This window comes from Achroia grisella, unplaced genomic scaffold, assembly GCF_030625045.1.
Source record: "Achroia grisella isolate CSIRO2021 unplaced genomic scaffold, CSIRO_AGI_Agris_v1 utg4642, whole genome shotgun sequence".
Taxonomy (NCBI): Eukaryota; Metazoa; Arthropoda; class Insecta; order Lepidoptera; family Pyralidae; genus Achroia; species Achroia grisella.
In genome coordinates, this window is record NW_026712875.1 from 70,085 (window position 1) to 98,000 (window position 27,916).

Genomic DNA, 27,916 nt, shown 5'->3' on the forward strand with positions numbered 1-27,916 from the left:
TAAATCTTTAATTGTCTGTGGGATATAAAATCTGTGGAATCTTACTAACATTATAAACGTGAAAGTTTAGTACTCTTTCACGCAAAAACTACTTAACGGATTCTGATAAAACTTCACAGTAATATAGCTTATACATCAGAATAACTTATAGGCTATAAATTTCATGTAGGTAAAACCGCGGTACAGCTAGTATAAAATATTTTTTTAAAAGAAAATGAAATAACATGAAACATACGCGCTATTAGGCGCTAATTAGTGAACACAGAAAATAGTAAAATACAATCACTCACGTTTGCGCGCGCTGGAATTCACGCGCTAAATTTCACGCGCTAGTGAGCGCGCATGAATGAATGTATCGTGTAAAGGCAGCTAATAATATTTTTTCTCGTATACCTTTCATGTACACACGGCGATCATTTACATTTTTAAATATATATGTACAGATTTCAGTTAGTACTAAAATTTACTAATTAGGAATTACAGGTACATTAGGTGGTATTTTCTTCTGGATTCTCCGTGGCGGGATTTGTATCGTGTATGTGTAATTGGATGCGAGTGTACCCGGAGGCTTCTTTTATACTTTTGTTGTACACTATATTTTTGGCCCACGCCCTACATCGAACTGTAAATGGAGTGTTCACTGAAACAATTATAATTGAATTATGTGATTTATCGTCTTAGAATTGTAATGATGAATATTTTTAAATGGATGACAATGTACTGGTTCACCGGCGGGGCACTAGTGGGGCGTGATAAGATGAGCATGAGATCAGGTCAAAATAAATATTTTTATTCATGTAGGTCTATTACAGACTCTTATGATATGTCAAATCTACAGTCATTTCAGAATGATTTCGAGATGAGAAGAACTGACAAGAATCTCAGCTTATATTCTTTTCACATAAATGTTGTATGTATTTAAAATAATACATATTCATTTTTTCTTTTTTCAAATTTGGGAAAATAGAGTGACCACCAGCATATGCTATTGCAAAAGCAAATAAACTAATCAGTGTTCGTAACCCGACAGATCAGTCCCCACAAGCACCCTTTCACGTGTATGACGAATAAGCCAGCCATCATTGCACTCAACCATATTAGAGGGAGCACATTAACTTGGCCCACCACGCCGTTACAAGTTTCAACTTTATAGCGAGCATGACTGTTTCAAGTTACTCCAATACGTCATTTATATATATATATATATATATATATATATAGTACATATTTACAGTATAGGCTGTAACAACACAGTTTTCCCCATTACAATATTTTAATTACATTATTTAAATAACAATGTAATTAAAATAATTAATGTTATTAATATATATTACACATAGAAAACACCCAGACCGATACAAACAATCATACTCATGAATACAAATGTTTGTGCCGTGCAAGGAATCGAACCCGCGACCATCGGAAGAAGGCGGTGTGCTAAATCGCTAGACCACCGAGGCCGTCGTATATTATATATCTATCTATTCAAAACTTACCTGGTGGCGTGAATGTGACAGCCAGTATCGGACTCGGATGGTCCCCCACGTTCTGAAATGGGTACCTGCCCAATAGCGCCATGCCCCACGGGTACTGAATTCTAGAAGAATTTGTATTGCTCCCTTCTTCAGCGCAAGACACCCATACTTGCTTGAGCTGTCACAGATTGTTAATATTTTGAATGGCAAAAAAGCTGAGAGAACATTTGATGGTAAACGGTAACCGTCGCATATATGAGAGATGACCACCACTACGGATTGTTGTGACACTCGCGATATCAGGAACCTGGAATATCGTATGATTCCAGAGGAGTAAGATGTCATGCCTCCTGCAATATCACTGCCAAAACTGCATCCTACATCCGAAACACAGCTCACAAGGTTTAGCGGCTCAGGTCGGCGACTAAAATAGGTGAGACTAGGGTACCTGACGAAATAGGGAGACAACTTCTTGCAGTTTATCTATGGTAAACCTTTTGTAGCCCATCGGAAACTATACATTACTAGAATATATACCCATATAATATTGTACAAGATCTGTGTTATTTTCGTACATTAACTAACATTTCTAGCCATTTTATTCATTTTTATCGGGATATAAAAAAAATATATATTTATTAATACACTTGAGCATGCTAATTCTGTATATTTGGTACTGCACTTATACACGCTAATCTCAAATGAGTTTTAGCTTAACAGATGCTAACAAATGATATTTTTTTACTATCTGATGGGTCGTATACTTGTTTGCCACCACAGTAGGGTAAGTGTTCGCCACTATCGTAGTGTAACAAAAAAATATAGTTTAACAAAATCAATCAAACCTTGTCGGTAGTTTTGATGTAGTCCTGGAGCGCATCGGGCATGTCAGCAGGGAGGTTGTTGACATCATCATAGTATTCTGGCACCCAATCGAATATCTGCCAAAAAGTGTGTAAATTAACATTGAATTGTAAAGATTCAACACTGCAAAATTATTATATATGTAAAACTGTGTACCCTGTTTCGACCGCGGGAAATTTGTAGCTTATGTGTCATTCTGATGTATAAACTATATTATTGTAAAGTCTAATTAATATCTATAGAGTAGTTTTTGCGTGAAAGAGAAGAAATATCCATACATTCATCCATCGGAACTCACAAATTTTCGCGTTTATATGTTAGTAAGATAGGAATGACAAACAAACTAACTGCCTATCTTTTGGTGCTACCATATAGAGCCCATCCATTCACATTACACATTAAACAGAAAGAGACTTGAAAAAGTGTGATATACATATATAGTACATAGTACAATGACATTAAAACAAGACATAAAGTTTCAACGCTGTAATATGATTATGTACGTAACTTGAATGCGAAAGAATCTGACTGTCCATCTGATTGTGCCATAGGGGCCACCCGTAAATTACGCAACTCTTCTAGAAAAGAGTAACGCATTTTCTACGACATATTTTGGGTATACAGTAGGGAGGTATGACATTTTTTTCCTCTAGAATAGCAACACATGAGCAGCACTGGTGTGACATAACAATAATGTCCGTAGTGCTGTTCATATACATAGACAACAGTTTTCACTTACCATTAAATGCCGTCGATTTGTTTATCATTCCATCTTACATAAGAAACGTTCCAAACCAGCAGCGTGGTACTGCTTTGTGTATATTGTAATGACAAATTTATTAGGGTTATTCTGTTATTTTTAGCTGAATGCAGGGGTGCAACCGGCACGTGCGACCGACGTTGCGTCGTGTTGGCGACAAATAACGATCACGTAACATGTTAGTTATTACGCGGTTGGATTGGAATTAAATGGGAAACATTAGTGCAAAACAGTGTAAATTTTATAAACAATCAATTTAGATTGTAATAGTTCCACTGTATAAAAAGATATAACAACAATTAGTTTAAAGGAACAAGATAAGAAAATAATAATATAAGTTAAAAGGAATAAACGAAAGAAATTAAAGATACGATCACAAAAATGTTAATAACTTTTACTAATATTATAAACCCGAAAGTTTGTGAGTATATATAGATGTTTGTTACTCTTTCACGCAAAAACTAGTGAACGGATTTTGATGAAACTTTACGTTAATATAGCTTAAACATCAGAATAAGAGAACTTTTTATAGTTTATATGGAAAAAAATATTTATAAAATGTTTAAGCTCTTAATTAGCATTTAGATGACATGCTCTTTCAGCAGCGTGCGCGATTTAGCGCGGGAAAGACAGCGCGCGCAAATGTGAGGGATTGTACTTAACGTATGTTTCATGTTATATGGCCATTATTTTTATTTCACAGTTTTCATATTCCAGAGACAAGTTTAAGATTTATTGAAAACTCTAGAATTATGTTTTTACTTTTCATGTCCTATCACAATTTTTTTTTATTTCACAGATTTCATATTCCAGATACAAGTTTAAGATTGATTAAAAACTCTATAATTATGTTTTTACTTTTCATGTCATATCACTATTTTTTTTTTCATTTCACAGAGTACATACTCCAGAGACAAGTTTAAGATTGATTAAAAACTCTATAATTATGTTTTTACTTTTCATGTCCTATCACAATTTTTTTTTATTTCACATATTCATAATCCAGAGACATGTTTAATATTTATTGAAAACTCCAGAATTATGTTTTTACTTTTCATGTCCTATCACAATTTTTTTTTATTTCACAGGTTTTGTATTCCAGAGACAAGTTTAAGATTTATTAAACTCTATAATTATGTTTTTACTTAGACGGATGTCTACCGTTTAGCAATAATAATTAATTATTTGAAAAAGGCATTAAAGCACGCACGAGTAAAATACGCGGGAATACAGGCGTAAAGGTAAAGTAATAAGTAAGTTAAAAATAAAGTAGGAAGTAAAAGTTCACAGGCAGCGCGTGAATTGTCATTCCCTTTGTCTACATTTACACGCAGTTTCCTATGTGAAAGCCGATTCGCACGTGAAAGAGCACGTGTAAAGGCAGCTATTGTCAAAGTAACTTTACCTTGTTCAGTTTGATAAAAATGCACGGCGAGAATGGAAATCCGAAGTTATCTTCACTGGTACATTCTGTGATGCCTCCCCTCCATACCTCATGCGCGTACGCTGAAACCGGAAGTTCGTATATAACCATGGACAACTAATATGAAGCCATGTTTTTTATGTAAATGGCAAACAAGCTGTCGGTCCATTTTTTTTTATAACACAGAGGACAAACGAGCATGCGGCTCACCTGATGGTAAGTGATTACCGCCGCCCATGAGCACCCGCAACACCAGGGGAATTGCAAGTACGTTGTTGCCATTTGATAGCAAGTATGTATTATATTTTTTTTAGATGATAATGGAATGGTGAACTGAAGTTCTTATCATACTCCACCGGCGAGGTACCAGTGCAGTATGACAAGAAGAGCATGATGTCAGGTCAGTTAGCCCATCGTGACAAATTCACCAAGAATTTATCATGATGGTTTCCAGGGGGAATCGAGTGAGTCAACCAACATGGTACATTGCTAGCAGTATGATCATCAGCTCCCATTACTAATATATTGCCATTACTAATACATATATATGTAGGCTACCAACCTCCTTGCATAAACTAGCCATATAACACAAACACATTTAATAAAAAGTATATTGTCGAAATGTCAAATTAATTCGCTTGCAAATTACTGATCTAAATGAGTTGTTAAATTAATTATTATTTGTTATTTTTAATTCTGATATTATATACACCGTCATATATTCAATCTTTTATTAATATCACTCCTTCTGTATATCAACACGCCAACCATAACCACACTGGTGACACCCTATTGAACATTTTTATTTGGAAAATTTGGAAGATAAAATATGACAGAGAGCAGCACTACATCTACAGTACGAGACGGTATGTCATCTGAAACATAACCACATATAATATATAACAAAACATGTCGCGGGTAACTGTTAGTTTAGAATAAAATTTCAACAGTACAATTTGTTACATAGAGTCCATTTCAGTTTCATTCTTATAAGGGCAGTGTCAAATTCTAAAGCGTAATAAAATGAGTTGATCAGTACTTAGCACATACATATATATATTTCATGGAAATTCGACAACATTAGAGTCTGCCTGTGATCTTAAAGTATTAAACAATTGCTTCTCAGTATATGTAACTTGATATCAGAGTATACGGTAGCATAGCGTGCAGGGTTACCAACATTTAAATGTTAGTTAAACATTTCGTGTATAGACTCTCTAACCTCCTTTTTCAATAAATATTGATTATTAATTACAGGGGTGCCAACATTATAACATTAGTTACTGACAATAATAGTTTATTTCTTATGTTTTGTATTCAATTCATTATATAAAAATGTTTTCGACTGAAGGACTTGTATCCATGGTCATGAATAAAGCATTATTAAAAAAAAAATTAAAAAAAGTTACTGACAGCCTTGGTGTTCTAGCGATTTAGCAGACCGCTTTGCTTCCGATGATCGCGGTTTCGATTACTCGCACGGTACAAACATTTGTATTCATGACTATGATTGTTGGTTTTGGTGTTTTCTTGTATATTATGCATGAAGTTAAAAAAAAATATCTATGCATCTACAAAAAATATCACTTATCTAGTACCCATAACACAAGCTCTGCTTAACTTGGGACTAGATGGCGCTGTGTGAATTGTCTTGGATTATTATTTTTGAAATATTGACTCACTAATCTCCTTTAAAAAAAAATGGAACACAGACACAGGATAAAAAAATAGGCCAAAAGGATGTCGCCACAAAAGAAGCGGCAGATAATACTATAAATTTGAAAACAACTGCTTTTTAAAAGGATAATAAAGGAATGGTGCACCCTCCTGCACTAACGGTTTACGCTGGCGGGGCACCAGTGGAGGATGATAAGAACATGAGGTCAGGTCAGTTAGCCCATCGTGACAAATAAACCAGGAATTTATCATGATAGATAAATAAATAAGTTAAAATCTCCTACACTCGTGTGTGAGGACGAAAATGTTTTTATAACACCAAAAATCTCGTATCGTAATATACGAGACTTCTCGTATTGTTGGCAACCCTACGAATCAGGGTTGCCAAAGCATATAAGGCGACCTTCGAAATCAATAGGTGTAGTGTGTCAGAAGTAAACATATTGATTTCTTATTAAGATTTGATATAATACAATTATTAAGTTGAGTTATACAGGATGTTTGGAAGATGGGTGCAACTTTAACGGCTTGTTAATATGGACCACTTAGAACCGTATTTGACCATGCTTAGCGTACGTGACGTACGATTTTATTTTTTACCGAATTTCTACTATTTACGTTGTAAAACCCCCAAATTTCGCAATTAATTGCAAATAATGATCTGGAAGATTGAAAGAAAATTATTAACTTGAAACCCCTGTTACAAATGTATCTCATGATACAGATATGTACATCAAGTTTTATTTGATTGATTACACATTACTTAACTCTAAAGATGGTTACTCGATAAAATGCATTAGTATAAGTTCTATATTGTAAATTTAGTTAAATTGTAAATTAAGTACCTAGTATAAGTAAAAATGAGTGTCCTTATCCAACATGCTGCAAAGCTGTTTGGCGATAATTGTAAAAATAAATTGTATATATGTAATACTCATAAATAAATTTAAAAAAAATCACTTATCTTCCATAATAATACATGTACCCCCGGCCGAAGCCGGGCGAGTAGCTAGTATTTATATAGATTTGAAAATTTATTTCACTGTTAGAAAGGTATATTATCCCCTTTTTTTTCTTGTTTCAGATTACTCTAATGCTGTTGGCCGCAGCTGGCCTTTACAGCTTAACCGGACGATAGAAGGCGAGTGCAGATGGCACTCCAAACCAAAGGAAGGCGGAGCTTATGGAGCGGCTGAAGGCCAACTCCCGCCTGACGGATACGACTTTAGTCTGAGGGCACCGCTGGGGTTTCGAACTTCGGAGTAGGCCGTAATATCGATTCCCGTTTGAATTGGGCGGGGATCGCTCGGAGGGGGTATATTATCCCTTGACTAATATAACTAGATAGGCCCCTAAGTAAATTTAGTCCAGGGTCCCCACAAATTCACGATCCGCTCCTGGTTAATTCACAACAATCTTATTTATCTCTGATCAACGCGACGGTTGACTGGTAGAGAATGCCATCAAGCATTAAGTCCGCTATAAATATATTTTTGTGTGTAAAAGAATATATATATAAATAAATGAATATTTTTATAGTAATCGAATATCTTCTAAACTAATGTTATATACATTTTTACAGTTTTACAACAAACTCCCAGAGTCTATAGTCAAATTGCCAGAAAAAAATTCAAATGTGTCATAAAATATTTTCTTTGTAAAAAAGCTTATTATAAAATTGAAGAATTTACAAATGATAAAAATGTTTTCGTAGAAAATATCTAACTTAAAATTCATAGCGCTGACAGTGTTATCTGATTGAACAGAGATTAAGTGCGTAGCGGTTTCTATGTTGATTGTCGCATGCCTAATCCTTGTTGTTAATTAAATATAAGTAAATCAATATTTATTTAAAAGAGTAACACACAAGTTTCTTACTTATTCTTCTTGTGATGAATCTGTTTTCCGAATAAGCGGCAGAATAAAAAAACTTGGCTATTCAAAAGTGCTTATATTAAGTTTATTTGAATAAAGATTATTTCTATTTCTATTATAAACATTATATTAATCATTCATTACCCAATTACATACATTACGTGTCGACCAGTTTAAATGTTAAATATTGGGCCCGTACGAAGCCGGGGCGGACTGGTAGTAATCAACAGTTATACGGGGAGAAAGGTAGTTAGTTAGTAGTGTAGACTGGTGGTCTTATTGCTAGCAATGTACCATGTCAGGATGACCTCTACGCAGTTCCCCCTGAAACCATCGTGATAAATTCTTGGTGAATTTGTCACGATGGGCTAACTGACCTGACCTCATGCTCATCTTATCATCCTCCACTGGTGTACCGCCAGCTTAAACCGTTAGCGCAGGCGGGTGCACCATTCTATTGTCATCCATAAGAAAAACCTCTGAGGCGTCTAAAATAGCTACGACTTTTTTACTTCCTTATTATTCTTCATCAGGTGATTCACTCACCTGACCTCATGCTCATCTTATTATTCTCGACTGGCGCCCTGCCAGCGTAAATCAATAGCGCAGGAGGGTGCATCATTATCATCCATAAAAAAACATAAATATACGTACCCTCTAAGATCTCATCGAGCTGACTTGTATACACGTCAGAGGAGTTTGCCTCAACACTGTACTCCACCACGGTGCCTTCCTGACCACGAGGTCGGTACGTTAATCCCGGATTAGCCCCTGAAATTATTAGAAACTTAATCAGATGAAAACAAAGATATTGATTTTTTTATGTACATAGATTTGTATATCTTTATATATAAAAATTACACCTCACGTTGTTTGTCCGCGATGGACTCCTAAACTACTGAACCGATTACAAATTTGATTTGCACATTGTGTACAATTTAGTTTTTTATTTTTTAGACAAAATTTTTAATTTCTATTTTTTTATGATAGAACATACAAATATACATACAATCCTAGATTTTCACCCTTCTATCATCTATTTTTTTATAGCGTTATTAATTTATATGGCAAAACAACGTTTGCCGGGACAGCTAGTCTTATATATAAAATTCTCGTGGGGTACGAAACCCCTAAATATATTTTATTTATTTTTTCGACATATTTTATTATTATTTAGGATTGATAAATACATACAACCCTATATTTTCACCCTTCTAGCATCAACCCCTATTTTTTAATAGCGATTTTAATTTATATGGCAAAACAACGTTTGCCGGGAGAGCTAGTAGTATATTACATTATTTTATTTAATTCCCCTACAATTAGCATATGTGAGATCATAGCATAAATATTCAGTGCGGAAACTCGACTACCGTTACAAACTTCTCTAATAGTGATCAAATTCCGACCGTTATTGAATCTACACTCGTATTGCCACACGTTTCGCCTCTGAACTAGGCATCAGGCATTAAATAGAGTTTAGATATAGCTTCGAAATAGGGTGACCAGACGGTCGGGTAATCCGGGATTGTCCCGAAATTTTGCGTCTTGTTCCATGTCCAGTAATTAGACCTTGTTGTCCCAAATTCTGAAAACCTACTAGTTTTGTAACAAAATATACTAACAACGAACGACGCGGCCTGTACTAAATTGTATTTTAAAATTATAACTGGCAGTGGGGAAAGAGAAGATTGTTAGTAATGTGGACTCATGACCCCACTACTAGCAATGTACCATGTCAGGTCGACCTCCACGCGGTTCTCCCTGGAAACTATCGTGATAAATTCCTAGTGAATTTGTCACGATGGGCTAACTAACCTGACCTCATGCTCATCTTATCATCCTCCACTGGTGCCCCGCCAGCGTAAATCGTTAGCGCAGGCGGGTGCATCATTCCATTATCATCCATAAATAAAAAAAAAATTATAACTGGCGTTAATACGTACATAGATACCTATGTAATAAAAATATGTATTTGAGAATAAATGGCATTTTCCTTTTCGATTATTATGGGACACAGTTACCTAGATATATCAAAATAATGATTGCAATGTAATATGGCTAGTAAGACAAATTCAATATTGTCATCTGATAAGCACTGCCGTGTCTGAACTGTGTCGCCCCACCTTACATTTTCCTATTGTCATTTAGTATATAAGATCATTATTTCTATATACATATTGTCTGTCTATTATCATCTGCAATATACATCGTCTCTACCAACAACATCGTATAATTATCCCGCAACACTTTTCGGAATAAAAAAGCAAGATTATTTTTACTACGGCCAACCAAACACTGTCCTACAATTGTCCCGGATTTGATAAGTTTCTATTTATTATTAACTTATTTCAAACGTCAAGCAATTTGTTTTGTAACATGTGTTTCAATTGAAAGGTCAGATAAAGCAGTGGAATTATAGGATGGAGGCATTACATCTTAGTCGTCCGAAATGGTAACACTTGAGTGGTATTACGACCGTCATATGATTACATGATAGGGTGGTATAGGCCGTTAATATATACTAAAGACGACTGGCAACCCTATTTGGAAGCCTAGTGTTGCCAGTTTGGTTAAACCTCGGCTGGAAATTCTAGTGTTTACCTATGAGTGAACTGTGCAGAGTGTATGAGGGCCTGCTGAAGTCCAGACTGAGGAACAGCCCGCCCATGCACAGAGCGAACATTGCAGCCAGCACAGCGTAGAACACCAGGTAAAACGTTATCACGATACCTGCACATTATAAAAAAAATAGAAATAATAGTTATTCAAATAAACTCAATACAAGCACTTTTGAATAGTCATATTTTTTATACTACCACTCATTCGGAACGCAGACTCGTCACAAGAAGAATGAGCAAGAAACTTGTATTTTGGTCTTTTGAATAGATGTTTTTTTATATAAATAACTAGCAACTCGCCCCGGCTTCGCACGGGTGTACATGTAATATACATATGAATAAAATTGGAGTGTCTGTTTGTAATATTGAAATAACCGTCTCTTACTACATGCATATGAATATAAATACGGTACATACACCAAAATAACAGTCTCTCTGTCTGTTGTTGGCAGGTAGGTGATTTAATAAGGAGTAACTTAGGAGTGTTAGGAGTTAGGGAGTAAATTCCACGCAGGCGAAGTCGCGGGCAACAGTTAGTCATCCATAAAATTATATCTTATATTTATTATATCTTGCCAACAAAACTGTTCAGTTTAGCGAGTCATTGTATAAAAATAAATGTATTTAATAAAGATAGGTAGGTAGGTAGGTAGTAATAAATATATTTAAAAAAAACCATGTACAATATCTGCAAACAGACAGCCAGACACACTATCATATTTATAATACAAGCTGGACCTGCGACTTCCTCGGCGTGGAAATTAACAAAAAAGTTAATTAGCGACTTTTTATAAAATAAAAGTAACCTAAGTTACTCCTTATTACATCAGCTACTTGCCAAAAAGAGTCCCGTCAAAATCGGTCCAGCCATTTCAGTGAATAGCCGGAACAAACAGACAGACATATAGACAAAAATTGTAGAAAATGTTATTTTGGTGTATGTAAATAACATTTTTTACCATTTTTGTCTGTCTGTTTGTTCCGGCTAGTCTCTAAAATGGCTAGACCGATTTTGACGGGACTTTTTTCGTAGGTAGCTGATGTAATAAGGAGTAACTTACTATTAGCTACTATTATTTTAAAAAAATAAAGTTAATATCGACGCGGACGAAGTCGCGGGAACTGCTAGTTAGTGATAAAGTAGATACGTAATGTTAATGTTATTATGTATGTATGTGTGTACAGTACGATCGCAGCTAACATAAACTGAAGTGAAGAGACGGTCACAGCTAAATCTGTGTCAGATAAAAATAATTTACAAAAGTATAAAGTGTATTAACCTCTCTCAAAATAAAATGTTTCACGCATAGTTTTCGGATGGAAGTCTTGCCTTCTTTTATTTTGTGCCCACAGTACGGAAATTGTATGTCTTACTAAACAATTACATAGTTTGTTTAATTTCGATCCTATTACCATGTGTGAGACCACAAATATTCAGTGAGGGGAAGGGGATTTTTTTATGGTTGACAATGGAATGGTGCACCCGCCTGCCCTAACGGTTTACGCTGGCGGGGCACCAGTGGAGGATGATAAAACGAATATGAGGTCAAATCAGTTAGCACATCGTGACACCCGCCTGCCCTAACGGTTTACGCTGGCGGGGCACCAGTGGAGGATGATAAAACGAATATGAGGTCAAATCAGTTAGCCCATCGTGACCCCGCCTGCCCTAACGGTCTACGCTGGCGGGGCACCAGTGGAGGATGATAAAATGAATATGAGGTCAAATCAGTTAGCCCCTCGTGACACCCGCCTGCCCTAACGGTCTACGCTGGCGGGGCACCAGTGGAGGATGATAAAACGAATATGAGGTCAAATCAGTTAGCCCCTCGTGACACCCGCCTGCCCTAACGGTCTACGCTGGCGGGGCACCAGTGGAGGATGATAAAACGAATATGAGGTCAAATCAGTTAGCCCATCGTGACAGTTCATCAGGATGGTTTCGAGGAACCGCATGGAGGTCAACCTGTCATGAGTCCACATTACTAACATTTCCCGAGGATTCGAGAGATTCGAGGATTGTTAGTAAAGTGGACTCTTCATTTCTCATTTACCGTGGATACCATAGAATAGAATAGAATAGAATAGAAAATCATTTATTCAAATAAACTTAATTTAAGCACTTTTGAATAGTCATAACAATTTGTTTTTTATCTACCACTCGTTCGGAAAGCTGTCTCATCACAAGAAGAACGAGCAAGAAACTTGTGTGTTGCTCTTTTAAATAATCCTTGTAAGTTTACATTTACAAGTCGAAACGTGTGAATACAAACTACCAACAAGCACTAATTTTTGGGTCAAATATAAATATGCAATAAGATTAAATCAGTCGTAGTGATAAGAGCAGACCAGTCCCTACAAGCAGCACTCGTTCACGAGTATGACGGATGAGCCAGCCATCACTGCGCTCGACCATATTTTAGGGAGCCCATTGACCCGGCCCACCACGCCGCCACATGTCTGGACATTTTAGTGAGCATGACTACTCATTCCACACGACCACGTCACAGCTATAAAAATTACTATATGGTAGTTACAGTATTCGCACTTTACATAAGGATGCATGCGGCAATCAATACAAAAGCCGCTACGCTATCATATATCAAGAAAGCAGTATGAAAATTAAAATTATAACATTGTCCGCAAATAAACTTATTCTTGCTATATATTGCTATCATCTATAAATTCATCTATCTTATAATAGGCTTTTTTACATAACATTTGTTTAATATAAGATTTGAATTGCCTCTCTGTAAGATTTAGCGTAGACTCTGGCAGTTTATTATAGAATCTTACGCAATTACCATAAAATGAATTACTAACTTTGTGTAGACGGCATTTAGGTAAAATTAGCTTATTTTTATTGCGTAAGTTTCTACTTGTACAGTCTTTAAGTTTCTTGAAACTATCTAAGTTTTTCCTTGTATACATAATATTTTCATAAATGTACTGTGAGGCAACGGTGAGGATATTTGATTGTTTAAAGCATTGACGTAATGACTCTCTAGAACCCATACCATAAATAGAACGTATGGCTCTCTTTTGTAAAATAAATATAGTATTTATATCGGCAGCTTTACCCCATAGCAGTATGCCATATGACATAATGCTATGGAAATAACTAAAATATACAAGTTTTGCCGTCGCCACGTCTGTTAATTGCCTTATCCTTCTAATTGCATAAGCAGCAGAACTAAGTCTACTGGCTAATTTTGAAATATGGGGCCCCCATTGTAACTTCGAGTCCACTGTTATTCCTAAAAAAACTGTATCATTAACAAAATTTACTATTTCATCATTAAGCAATAGCTGCGTATTTACTTGTTTTACATTAGGCAGCGTGAATTTAATGCACTTAGTTTTGTTGGAGTTCAATAATAGATTATTACATGTGAACCAATTTAGTATAGCAGAGATAGCATAATTTACATCGTCTAATTGATTACATTGGCGACCAATTTTAAACACTAACGAAGTATCATCCGCAAATAACACTATATCTGCAACTTTCTCTACCTACTCTACCATCGTGATAAAGTCCAGGTGAATTTGTCACGATGGGCTAACTGACCTGCCCTCATGCTTATATTAACATCCTCCACTGGTACCCCGCCAGCGTGAACCGTTAGGGCAGGCGGGTGTCACGATGGGCTAACTGATTTGACCTCATATTCGTTTTATCATCCTCCACTGGTGCCCCGCCAGCGTAAACCGTTAGCGCAGGCGGGTGTCACGATGGTCTAACTGATTTGACCTCATATTCGTTTTATCATCCTCCACTGGTGCCCCGCCAGCGTAAACCGTTAGCGCAGGCGGGTGAATCATTTCATTATCATATAAAAAAAATTCAATACGGAAACTTGACCACCGATACTGAAAGCGTTACGACCTTCCCTATTTCAATGGAATATCTATACATATAAATAAAATTTGAGTGTCTGTTTGTAATATTGAAATAACCGTTTTTTACTACATGCATATGAATATAAATACGGTACATACACTAAAATAACATTATTTACAATTTTTGTCTGTCTCTCTGTTTGTTCCGGGTAATATCTGAAATGGCTGGGCCGATTTTAACGGTACTTTTATTGGCAAATAGCTGATATAATAAGGAGTAACTTTGGCTACTTCTATTTTAGAAATAAAGTTAAATTCCACGCGGACGAAGTCGCGCGTACAGCTAGTATTTTTAATTAGTGATGTTTCTTAAGGACTGTATTTTTAATATATTTTAATTTTAGTTCTAAGAGAAACTACGGTCGCTGAAGGTAAATACATATCCCATCAAAAACATAAATGTGAAATGATAGCCGAGTTTAATATTATGATATATGCCTTGATTGTTGACTTCTATGACAAAAGAGATGAGATCTAAATGGGTGCCAAGTTCAATGGTCTGTCCTGAAATGTATTTATAACAATATAAAATATCATTTCTTCTTATAACTTAGGATAATATACTGTAGCCTAAGGTCTAACTTGGCCAGTTCTCATATACCAATTATTACTTTCGATTGCTAGTTACTATTAATATTAAAATAGGAACCGACAAGTAACATGTTTAGAACTTGCGAAGGCTACAGTATATTTCGTATATGAAAACTAGCCAAGTTAGACCTTAGGCTACAGTATATTATCCTAAGTTATAAGAAGAAATGATATTTTATATTGTTATAAATACATTTCAGGACAGACCATTGAACTTGGCACCCATTTAGATCTCATCTCTTTTGTCATAGAAGTCAACAATCAAGGCATATATCATAATATTAAACTCGGCTATCATTTCACATTTATGTTTTTGATGGGATATCATTACTTTTTGTACATAAATTATACGAGGTACTTATTTATAACTAAATTAATACCAAATTATTTTTGATAAATTACTGTATTTTCGTATATTTACGGGGTATAATTGTCTTTTTTTTGTGTTATTTTCTATATTTTCTTGTAACTTTTAAATGTTCAAGTGCAATTCCAATTCAGTATCAGGAATTTTTGGGCAAATCGGGGCGGTATAACGTCCACAGATGGTTGTACTCTACAATAGAGCTCTCGTGACTTGGATCAAAATTGTTAAGACGTACTCCATCTAAGGTTTTAACTCTGAAGAGTCCAACGTAAACCTGCCCTTTATTAAATATAGAGGAGGCTATGTTGAGAAGAGGACTGCCAAAACTAAGGCCTTGTGATTTGTGGATAGTAATAGCATATGTTAAGCAAATACGGAATTGTTCCCTGTCAACATATACATTATTTAATATCTGAAACTTGTTATTGACACGTTATAGTTCGTAAAGACGATTATGTAACAAATTGACTGTTATCTATTGAATTCTCAAGAAAACAATTTGTTACCAATAAGTTCTCATTCTCGAGTTAACTGTACATTCCTACTTATAACTATACTAAAATTGTTATTAATTTTTGGTTTAAACTATTGTCTATACCATACGTATTTACTAAAATAATGTAATAATAATATAATCACAAATATATAAGTATAATTTAAGAAAGCTATAAATTTCGTAGCATAAATCGCAAACTTATAGGTTAGATATCCAGAAACAAAACATTGAGTTTTATCGCACCGCTCCCACACAGCGCCGCCGCGACGCCCTATACCGAAATGCCTATTATTTAATAATTATTTATAAAAATAATGATTTTACACTATCGATGTGCGCTAAATATTGAAACAATAATTAATACCAAATCTCAGTTAATAACATAATAAATACGAAATTCGACTATACTCCTAGTTATAAGTACGAGTATATTTTAGACAGAATCTAAATTATAGCAACTAGTGTTTACCGCTCAATGCAATATTTGAAGTTTGCTAGTTATCAACACTGATGTGAAGGGGTCAACGTAAATTGGTAATGATCGACGTTTTCATACAATATTACTTTCGGTCCAGTACAAGATGAGATTTTTCGCCAGGGATCAATGTCAATTGGTGGCTATCGACGTTTTCATAGAATTTTAGTATACGTCCAGTATAAGTTGAAATAGAATCAATTAAAGTGAAAAATTGTAGTAAAATGATAACAATTTACCAGTTTCAGATTTTTTCCTTTATATTCACCTAATTACCTATCTGCATACCAAATTTGAACTTCCTAGGTCATCTGGAAGTGGGTTATAATTTTGATCTATAGTTGATCAGTGATAAAAATGACGATTTTTGGACATTAATATCTAAATAACCGTTTGAGATATGTTTATGAAATTTGGAACACATATTTATCTCACAAATCTCAATATATGAACCAAATTTGACAGGTTTGTGTGAAAGAGTTTTTGAGTTATGAGGGGGTCAAAAGTGGCTCCAAATGGTTCGTGTAAATATACACACGGTGCTGCAAGCCAGTTTACTTGAAACTCGGCTTGACACGCTGCCGCGTGTCTAGATATTTCAAATTTGACAAATAATAGAACAATAGAATATGGATTGTAAATATATATAAAAAATACAATAAAAGTCTAAGGAGATGCGTCGTGCACAAGTATAATATTCAGTGCGAAAACTGAACCACCGCTACTGGAAGCGTTACGACCTTTATTTCAATGGAATATGTATATTGTATATTAAGGTCAAATTCCGGAATAGATATCGATACATATGGATATCTATGTATACACATATTGCAACACGTGTTTCGCATCTAAACGGGACATCATCAGTTAATTACAAACATTTTGTCACGGTGGTCTAGCGGTTTAGCATACCGCCTTACTTCCAATGGTCGCGGGTTCGGTTCCTCGTATGGTACAAACGTATGATTGTTTGTATCGGTCTGGGTGTTTCCTATGTACATATACATATGTATAATATGCATGTATTTACGAAAAATATATATCAGATTTCTAGTACCCATAACACAAGCTTCAGCTAGCTTAATTTGGATCTAAATGGCGCCTACTACCAATTAGCACTAATTCAATTAAATACTCAAATAGAAAAATACTAAATATACAACCAACTGGTTGAGTAACTAAATAAGATTAAATCCCTACAAGCAGCACTCGTTCACGAGTATGACGGATGAAGTACACTATTCCATAGATTTTGAAGACTAATCAGTACTCTGCTACTACTACTCTCTCACTATATCAGTGAATTAAATGTATGTATTAAAAAATCTACGACAAAGCTTATGCATGACAGTATATTATGTATATAATAAGTTACCAATAATGTATTTAAAAATAAATTAAAGAGGTTGTTGATTGACAAATGTTATTATAGTATATCGAATTTTTTAGATGATAAATTTGACGAAATAATTTTAGTTTTATATTATTGTACATATACTTAAGTTGTAGTTTTTGTATTATTATGACATCATTCTTTTTTATTATTGTTTAACATTTAAATTTATTATTTTATTGTAGCATTTAAATATATTGTATGCCATCCAGGCTAAACATGCCGGACAAATTCCTTCTATATGTATATCATCTCCTTATGTAATCACGCATGTTTTACAAATAAAGAATCTTGAATCTTGAATCTTAACCAGCTTCTTATGATATTGCTGTACGTACTAAAATTATCTACAATACGTACCCAGAGCGAATTGAATGTGACCAATGTAGCATGAAATGATCAATTCGGTACTAACAATGTTGCCAAGCGAAAATGGCGAACGAAAAGATTAATATACTAGGTGACCCACGCAACTTCGTCTGCGTCACTTGACATATATCGCCCAATTTACAAAATATCTATCATTTACATTGATATGTAACACCTTCCTTAAAATATTATGTTAATTCCTACGCAATACATGCCCATACCACGATAGACGATTACTCTTCAACCTCTCCGGCACCGGCACCTCTTTCATACTTCCTCTAGTGTATTCATTCTCTATCTTATCCATTCTTGTCACACCACACATCCATCTCAACATTCATGTTCATCCATACACACTCAATTGTTATTATTAACTTTATAAAGTGTGCCTTCACGATTTTTATTTTATTTATTTAAAACAGAAACATGTGTAGCAATTTACTAAAAAACTGGGTTGCGAATATCGACTTTAGTGTAACAAGATCAATTATACTGTTGTGAAACCTCTTTAGTTTCACTTTTTATATTTGAAAAGTAATCTTATATATAAAATTCTCGTGTCACATTTTTTTAAGTTCCCATACTCCTCCGAAACGGCTTGACCGATTCTCATGAAATTTTGTGAGCGTATTGAGTAGGTCTGAGAATCGGCAAACATCTATTTTTCATCCCCCTAAACGCTAGGTGTAGTCCACCCCTAATTTTTTTTTATTTTAAGGCAAAACAACGTTTGCCGGGACAGTTAGTGTATTATAAAATTTTGATAGTTCGTTCCTCAGATTATTGTAAAAAGTGATATAGATCTGTCTTTCTGAATTTATTAAAAATATTTTAATTTCTAAAATATTTTATTTCTTTATATAATAGAATATATATAATTACTAAATCGATTAGAAAGTGTCATTAATGTATAAATCCACTCATCCTATGTACCTGGTGCCCCGAAACCTATTATATCTTTATCCACAAGATCATTGATTTATTCAATCCATCACATATACCTAAAGATACATACGGTTACACAAAGTAACTCAATAAACCCCTGTAGTATACTTAAACGACCGGCTTTGTTCATTATTCCAAATCCTTTGGACCGGAACATGCCGAGTATTAATTCTTTTCAGGACACTGAATGAGCATTGAATCTCATCACAAAAGACTCCATTCCGTTCACCCATTCCCCTGTACTACTGTCGTAGTTCTTTGTGTTCTCAAGGGCGAACCATTTGCTTTACAAATCATGAGTATTAATATTAAAACTAGTTTGTTAAATAAAGAAACATTAAAAAATCACAGCTTGTATGACAATATCTTTAGAAAGAGGGAGATGGATAATATTTCAGAAGGGCCGGAGTTTATCATAATAAACTCCATAACCACTAGACGGATTTGATATATTTTTTTTTAAATTATAACACAGGGGACAAACGAGCATGCGGCTCACCTGATGGTAAGTGATTACCGCCGCCCATGAGCACCCGCAACACCAGGGGAATTGCAATTTATACGTTGTCGGCCTTTTAAAAAGGAATAAGCTCTTTTCTTGAAGGTTTCAATATCGTATCGGTTCGGAAATATCACTGCTACACCACATCCACAATGTGGTTGTGCGAGGCAAAAAGTTTCTAGAAAACCGCACTGTGGAAGACCGCCATTCATCCAGATGATCAGGATGGTATTTCAGTTTCTGGCGGGTGGTACGGTGGTGAAACAGCAGCTGGTATTAATCCGAACAATTCCTCAGAACACTCCCCGTGATATATGCGGTAGAAAATGCACAGAGATGCAATATCACGCCGCAAAGCCAATGGGTTGAGTCTGTCACATAGACGTTGATTACCAATGATTCTGGCTGCTCGGTTCTGAATGCGGTCAAATGGAAGTAGTTTAGTAGGCTGGTATTATGGTGCTCCCGCCCAGAGATGAGAACAGTATTCCATGTGCGGCCGGATCTGTGTCTTGTATAATTGCAAGCGATAGGCCGCCGTGAACCAAGCTTTTTTGAGGCTATTTTAGCCTTGTCCTCCAAATGACCGCAAAACTGAACGTCACTGGATATATCAACGCTAAGGACCTCGAAATTTGGCTTCACATCAAGGAGAGTGTCTTGAAACTGAGGATATACGATAAATGGATTCTTTTTAGCGGTAATATTAATTCATTGTTTAAAAGATGCATTATTCCAGAGTAAGCTAGTTCCGATAGACGCATCCAACTTGCATAAAAAACCAAATGACTAACTAAAGTTGCATTATTCCAGAGTTACTTAGGCTAATTACGGTAGTTGCATTCCAGTGACGAATTTGCTTTCGAATTTATTTATATCATTAATACAATATAAGCTCACAGCCAAAGTGCCAAGAAGTTTATATCTTTAACTAGCTACTCGCCCTGGCTTCGCACGGGTGTACATGTTATATATATATATATAAACCTTCCTCTAGAATCACTCTATCAATTAAAAAAACCGCTTCAAAACCGTTGCGTAGTTTTAAAGATTTTAGCATACATAGGGACGGACAGACAGCGACAGCGACTTTGTTTTATACTATGTAATGAAGTCTTAACTATTACTTAATGATATAAAAACAGGTACATACAATTTTTTTTTTAAATCACACAGCGCCTTCTAGACCCAAGTTAAGCTTGTGTTATAGGTACTAGATAACTCACACAAATACATAGATATATATTTTTTCGGAAATACATACATATTATATCCTATATAGAAAACACCCAGACTGATACAAACAATCATCGTCATAAATACAAAAGTTTCTGCCGTCCGAGGATTCGAACCCGCGACCATCGGCTGTAAAGCAGTGTGCTGAACTACTATACCACCGAGGTCGTTATTGAGCGGTAGAACAGAAATAAAATTATATGACTATTTAAAAGTGCTTATACTGAGTTTATTTGAAAACATACATTAGCATATTCCTACGATACGAGTCTGCCGCCGCCAGGCCGGGCTGTATTGGTTTGTGATTGACGTTATCCATCGAAGAGTTCAGAAATAAATGTACACACAAAGTTTTTTGATGTGATGCCAGGTTTTAATTCACGGATTTTGGGGTCTACATATAAAATACATGACCATGACGCCAAATATGTTCGATAAACTTCGTTGTTTAAAATAGACAATCATTTATTGAAATAAACTTTATTTAAGCACTTTTCAATAGTCGTAGTTCCTTCTTTTAAACTACCGCTCATTAGGAAAACTGTCTCATCATCATCATCCACAACATCGTCCACTGCTGAACAAAGGCCTCCTCCAAAGATCTACACGACGATCGGTCCGGCGCTCGCATCCATCGCCTTCCAGCGATCTTGACCAGATCGGCGGTCCTTGCTGGACGCCTTCCCACGCTGCGTCTTCCGGTCCGCGGTCGCCAGTCCAGGACTTCTGTCCTACTCGCTATGTGCCCTGCCCATTGCCACTTCAGTCTCTCAATTCTTCGGCCTATGTCCGTCACTCTTGACTTACATATCTCATCTCATCAATAATAATAATAATAATTCTTTATTGCGCACAGACAAACAAAGAACAATAAAAAAAAATGATAAAAAGTTATACAAAAGGCGGTCTTATAACTAACAGCAATTTCTTACAGACAACCTGGTATTGACAGATACTATTTACATAGAGAAGGTAGAAGGCACACAGTAGAGAACATATTTATAATACACATATAGATACACATACATTTTATAAGTATAAATAAATAAACTTACACACTAATACATATTATATACATACATATACTACATATGAGATGAGAACAAAATGAAAATTTAGTTATAGTTCAGTTATAGAGGGAGAGAGATAATGAGATTTTAGTGAATTTTTAAATATAGTAAGTGATTGTGCTAAATCCTTCTTGTCATAAGACAAGTTTCGGTGTATGTACCGTATTTATATTCATATACATGTAGTAAAAAACTGTTATTTCAATATTACAATCAGACACTCCAATTTTATTTATATGTGTAGATGATTAACAGAATTTTGACACTTTTATCACACCTTTTATAATAACAGTAGAAAAGCAGTAGGTAAATAAAATTAGTAGACAGTATCGACTCAGCAGTTCGCTGAACAATGTCACAGTGTTATCATTTATCATAAAAATAGGTACAATAATACCAGCTGACTGATTTGTTTATTTAAACAATATATATATACTGTGATACAGGTATACCTACGCGAGATGATTATATTTTTATATTCCTTTCATCACTCTCGTACGTATCATAAATAAACCTAAGTTTATTCTATTTTTAATGAGAAATAAAAATAGTCCTTATTAAAAAAAACTTAATAATTATAGTCCCAAGGTAAGCAGAGTTTCTGTTATGGGTACTAGATAACTGATATAAATATTTAGTAAATACAAACATACTATATATAGAAAACACCCAGACTGATACAAACTATCTAACTCATAAATATAAATGTTTGTGCCATGCAAGGAATCGAACCCGCGACCATCGGAAGTAAAGCGGAGTGCTAAACCGCTAGACCACCGACGGCAAATAAACTTAATATAAGCGCTTTTGAATAGTCATATAATTATTTTTTTGTAATTGCATATACATCTATACATATAAATAAAATTGGAGTGTCTGTTTGTAATATTGAAATAACCGTATTTTACTACATCCATATGAATATATTTACATTAATAAATATATAATAAATAAATAAATAAAATATTGTAAAGACTTATTATAGTGTAAAAGAATTTTCAGCAGATGTACTGTATAACCTAAGCAGTCACTACAGCAGACTTTTGGTAACAGACATTTAAATTTCATCATCATCATCGCAGCCCGGAAGACGTCCACTGCTGGACATCGGCCTCCCCCAAAGATCTCCACGACGATCGGTCCTGCGCTGCTCGTATCCAATGCCTTCCAGCGATCTTGATTTAGTCCTAACAAACTGACAGACACTCGGACGCTTTTGGCTAATGTATATATGGAATGAGTCATCTACGAAATTGCCGCTTTCTTTAAATAGAGTCCATATGTGTTTTGTTAAGTTATTATATATAAATTTATTGTATACTAGCTGTAGCCGCGACTTCGTCCGCCTGGAATTTAACTTAATTTTTCTAAAATAAAAGTAGCCTAAGTTACTCTTTATTACATCAGCTACCTGCCAAAAAAAGACCCGCCAAAATCGGCCGAGCCATTTCAGAGATTAGCCGGAACAAACAGACCGACAGACCAAAATTGAAAAAATGTTATTTTGGTGTATGTACCGTATTTATATTCATATGCATGTAGTAAAAAACGGTTATTTCAATATTACAAACAGACACTCCAATTTTATTTATATGTATAGATATGACAATTATACAGTATGATACTGAGTCTAAGTAAAAATAATTTTCATACCAGTTTGTATGATAGCAACAATAAAACAAACATCTATACATATAAATAAAATTAAAATGTCCGTTTGTAATATTGTAATAACCGTTTATTACTACATGCATATGAATATAATACGATACATACACCAAAATAACATTATTTACAATTTTTGTCTGTCTGTCTGTTTGTTCCGGCTAATCTCATAAAAATGGCTGAACCGATTTTGACGGGACTTTTTTTGGCAGGTAGCTGATATAATACGGAGTCACTTACGCTACTTTTATTTTAGAAAAATGAAGTTAAATTCCACGCGGACGAAGTCGCGAGTACAGCTAGTACACAATAAGTACATGTGTATTATTTATTACGTATTGTATACGAAACATCAGTATGCAGTACACGGCTCTATGTTCATATTCGCATTTAACTGATATTATTAACGGAATTCCTTATTACCCGTTGGAAAATTTAGTTTTATGTTACACTTACACTAGCCATTTTTAATAACTCTATGAAATAGGACTATCTCTCTCAGTATATGTTCTTTCTGCTGTACTTTCTTACTAAAATTATCTCATTCTTAATTGCATAGTTGCTATTATGTATTTATATTTTATTGTATATAGGTATACTAGCTGTACCTGCGACTTCGTCCGCGTGGAATTTTACTATATTTTTCTAAAATAAAAGTAGCCTAAGTTACTCCTTGTTACATTACCTACCTGCCAAAAAAAGTCCCGTCAAAATCGGTCCAGCCATTTCAGAGATTAGCCGGAACAAACAGATAGACAAAAATTGTAAAAAATGTTATTTTGATGTATGTACCGTATTTATATTCATATGCATGTAGTAAAAAACGGTTATTTCAATATTACAAACAGACACTCCAATTTTATTTATATGTATAGATTTCTTTTATATGTAATTTATTTATATATTACTAGTTGTCCCGGCAAACGTTGTTTTGCTATATAAATTAAATTCACTATTGAAAATAGGGGTTGGTGATAGAAGGGTGAAAATTGAAAGTATGTATTTTTTAAGTGCAAACACGAAAACTGTGAACACGACACTGTGATTTTTTTTTTATGATAATGGAACGGTTCACAAGTTTTTAACAGTTTCCGCTGGTGGAGCACCAGTGGAGGATTATACGATGGGCAGGGATGTTAACCGGATTCGTCAGTACAGTAAACTAAGTAGCAGGGACTAACGTACCTACGTCAGGTTGACCTCCACGCTGTTCCCTTGGTGATAAATTGCTGGTAAATTTGCCACGATGAAATAGAAATAATCTTTAATCAAATAAACTTAATATAAGCACTTTTGAATAGTCAAGTTTTTTTATTCTACCGCTCATTCGGAATGCAGATTCATAACAAGAAGCACGAGCAAGAAACTTGTGTGTTGCTCTTTTAAATAAATATTGGTTTAATTATATTTACATTAACAAGGATTAGGCATGCGACATTCAACATAGAAACTGCTAAGCCCTTATGGATGGATTAACTGAGCTGACCTCATGTTCATCTTTACCATCCACTGGTGCCCCGCCTGCGTATACTGTTATCTCAGGCGGGGTCACCATTCCATTATCATCCATCAAAAAAATAAAACCCCCTTATGACTACGGTTAAACAAGATAAAAACGTATGTCCTTGACGATCCCAAATATTACGTATAAGCTAAATTTATAGATTGGTTGAAGCGTGAAAGCATAACAAACATACACTTTCGGTTTTATAAACTCACCATCGCCTCGCCCTTGAGTGGATATTCATAACTATGACTGTTTGTATATATCAGACAGTTTTTTTTATTTCCCGACGTACTCGTGCATAGTGTAGGTAATATAACAGAGATCTATCATACTAATATAAATTAGAAAGTTTGTGAATCTGGATGTATATATAGATGGATGTTTGTTACTCTCACGCAAAAACTACTGAACGCATTTTAATTAAACTTTACAGTTATATAGCTTATACATCGGAATAGTATATAGGCTATAAATTTCATGCGGTTGAAAGCACACGCACAGGTAGCAAGCATATGAATCTGCCTGAAGAAATTCTCTAAATGTCAGAGAAAGCCGTGAACTGATGCGTGGTATAGAGGAGGTAAATAGTGAAACAGATAGACGAAAACAACGATTTTGACATATATTTAGAGTAGAAATACATACATGAAATAGTAAAACCGAATTTAATATGTCCATCATATTCGAACGAACAAAGTACGGACTCTTAGCTCTTAGCTAGTGGTTACATAACTGAACATGTATCTAATAATTAGATATTCCAATTAATAGATTTGTCGATACCCTCAATTCGTTTAATTATTATAACATTATAATATAACACAGCTATAATAAAAATTACTGTTTAGTATCTAAAAATAAGTTAAAATTACACACGTGTGTTTGTAACCAATGTCAATGTAAGACAGTTATGATTTCTACAAATTATTGCTATAATTTAGTTATTTATTTCCTAATTTATATGATTCACATATAGATTTCATATAGATTTTTTTAGCATTAATAGGTTTTTTTTTATTAATTATGAACATTAATTATTTATAAACACTGTTCAATGAGTTCAAGAGTAATGAAAACATAAATACACGCGTGGTTTATAGATAATTTCGTAATTTATCCTAATTATAAACTTATAAATAAGAAAAAATATTTTCCTGTATGTTTTTAAAGATTTAGATTAAAAAATGATAGATATATTTTAGAAATTAATTATTAGATAGAAAATTACAATATGACCTAGTAACAGTGGCTGTATTTCATGAAGCCATCTTTGCATGATGAATCTTGTTGAATAAGAACTTACCCCATCTTTTAGATGTTCTGCCGAAAAAACTCCCATCGGTCGGGTTGTACACCACTTTGGCGATTCTCTGCCACAGGGGTCCAGACGGTGGAGGTGTGCGGATCCATTCCGTCTCTGTGTTCGAATTGGCCATTTTATAGTTTTCACTGTAATAATAAACTTCACGACCTATTAATGACGTGACGTGCGCATATGCGTCCGCATTCGCGAGTTATTCTTGAATTACTGACTGAATGAATGCGCGTACGCATCTGTGACTCGGATCTGTGGAGATTAAAATTGTGGGGTGTATTTGGAGTACACAACTCATAGTGTAGTTAGCAAAAGGTGTGTTCTACTTATCTTGATTCTTTTTTAATATATAATACTAGTTACTCGCCCCGGCTTCGCTCGGGTGTACATGTATTGTATATATAAACCTTCCCCTAAAATCACTCTATCTATTTAAAAAAAACGCGTCAAAATCCGTTGCGTAGTTTTATAGATTTAAGCATAGATATGGACAGACAGCGACAGCGACTTTATTTTATACTAGCTATACCAGCGACTTCGTCCGCGTGGCGCGCATATGAATATAAATATCGTACATACACCAAAGATAACATTTTTTTGCAATTTTTGTCTGTCTGTCTGTTTGTTCTGGCTAATCTCTCAAATGGCTGGACTGATTTTGACGGGACTTTTTGGCAGGTAGCTGATGTAATAAGGAGTAAGTTAGACTACTTTTATTTTAGAAAAATAAAGTTAAATTCCACGCGGACGTAGTCGCTGGTATAGCTAGTATAAAATAAAGTCGCTGTCGCTGTCTGTCCCTATCTACATATGCTTAAATCTATAAAACTACACAACGGATTTTGACGCGGTTTTTTTTTAATAGATAGTGATTTTAGAGGAAGGTTAATATATATAATACATGTACACCCGTGCGAAGCCGGGGCGGCTAGCTAGTAATATACCTACTATTTGGAACAAACCCAAACCTTGTCGCCCGCGCCGCGCCGTGTACCTACATTGTAGTGTCCCAGGACCCTCTTGTAACGGAGACGAGACGAGCCTTTCGATTGTACCTAAATATTTTAGACGGCTGTGGTCTAGCGGTTCAGCACACCGCTTTAATTCTAAGTTTCGTGGGTTCGATTCCACGCACAGTATAAACATTTTTCATGAGTATAATTGTTTATATTATTAACACCCAGAAATGCTAATAGAATTTACAAAAAAAATGTATTGGGAAAGAACCGTAGATACAATATGACCTTCGGTGTAGGAAAATATTTATATACCTACATAAATAGAGAATATTACGTATGAATTAGGACACCTATGTAAGTAAAATTACATTGTCATTAGAATTTAACCAGAATTAAGCATTGGTATAATAACAGGTAATAATTAATTA

General features: G+C 34.8%; 1 protein-coding gene across 1 annotated transcript; it reads right to left on the reverse strand.

Annotated features, from left to right (window-relative positions):
* Positions 1 to 440: 440 nt before the first annotated feature.
* On the reverse strand, positions 441 to 26,729 carry LOC131845378 (sodium/potassium-transporting ATPase subunit beta-1-like). Its single transcript, XM_059194430.1, has 7 exons — positions 26,518 to 26,729; positions 10,679 to 10,807; positions 8,729 to 8,845; positions 4,505 to 4,605; positions 2,321 to 2,416; positions 1,497 to 1,653; positions 441 to 640 (listed from the first exon to the last, which is right to left on the reverse strand). Exons 1-7 carry the CDS (start codon positions 26,648 to 26,650, stop codon positions 489 to 491), a joined length of 885 nt encoding a protein of 294 aa, XP_059050413.1. The 5' UTR covers positions 26,651 to 26,729; the 3' UTR covers positions 441 to 488.
* Between the last annotated feature and the right edge of the window lie 1,187 nt (positions 26,730 to 27,916).

Bases quoted from the DNA above. Each gene is read 5' to 3' on its own strand.
- LOC131845378 (XM_059194430.1), bottom strand. From the start codon at position 26,650: ATGGCCAATTCGAACACAGAGACGGAATGGATCCGCACACCTCCACCG. The intron at 2,417-4,504 runs GTAAAGTTACTT...ACTTTTTGGCAG, and splicing joins TTTTTATCAAACTGAACAAG to ATATTCGATTGGGTGCCAGA. The intron at 1,654-2,320 runs GTTTGATTGATT...AATCTGTGACAG, and splicing joins ACATCAAAACTACCGACAAG to CTCAAGCAAGTATGGGTGTC.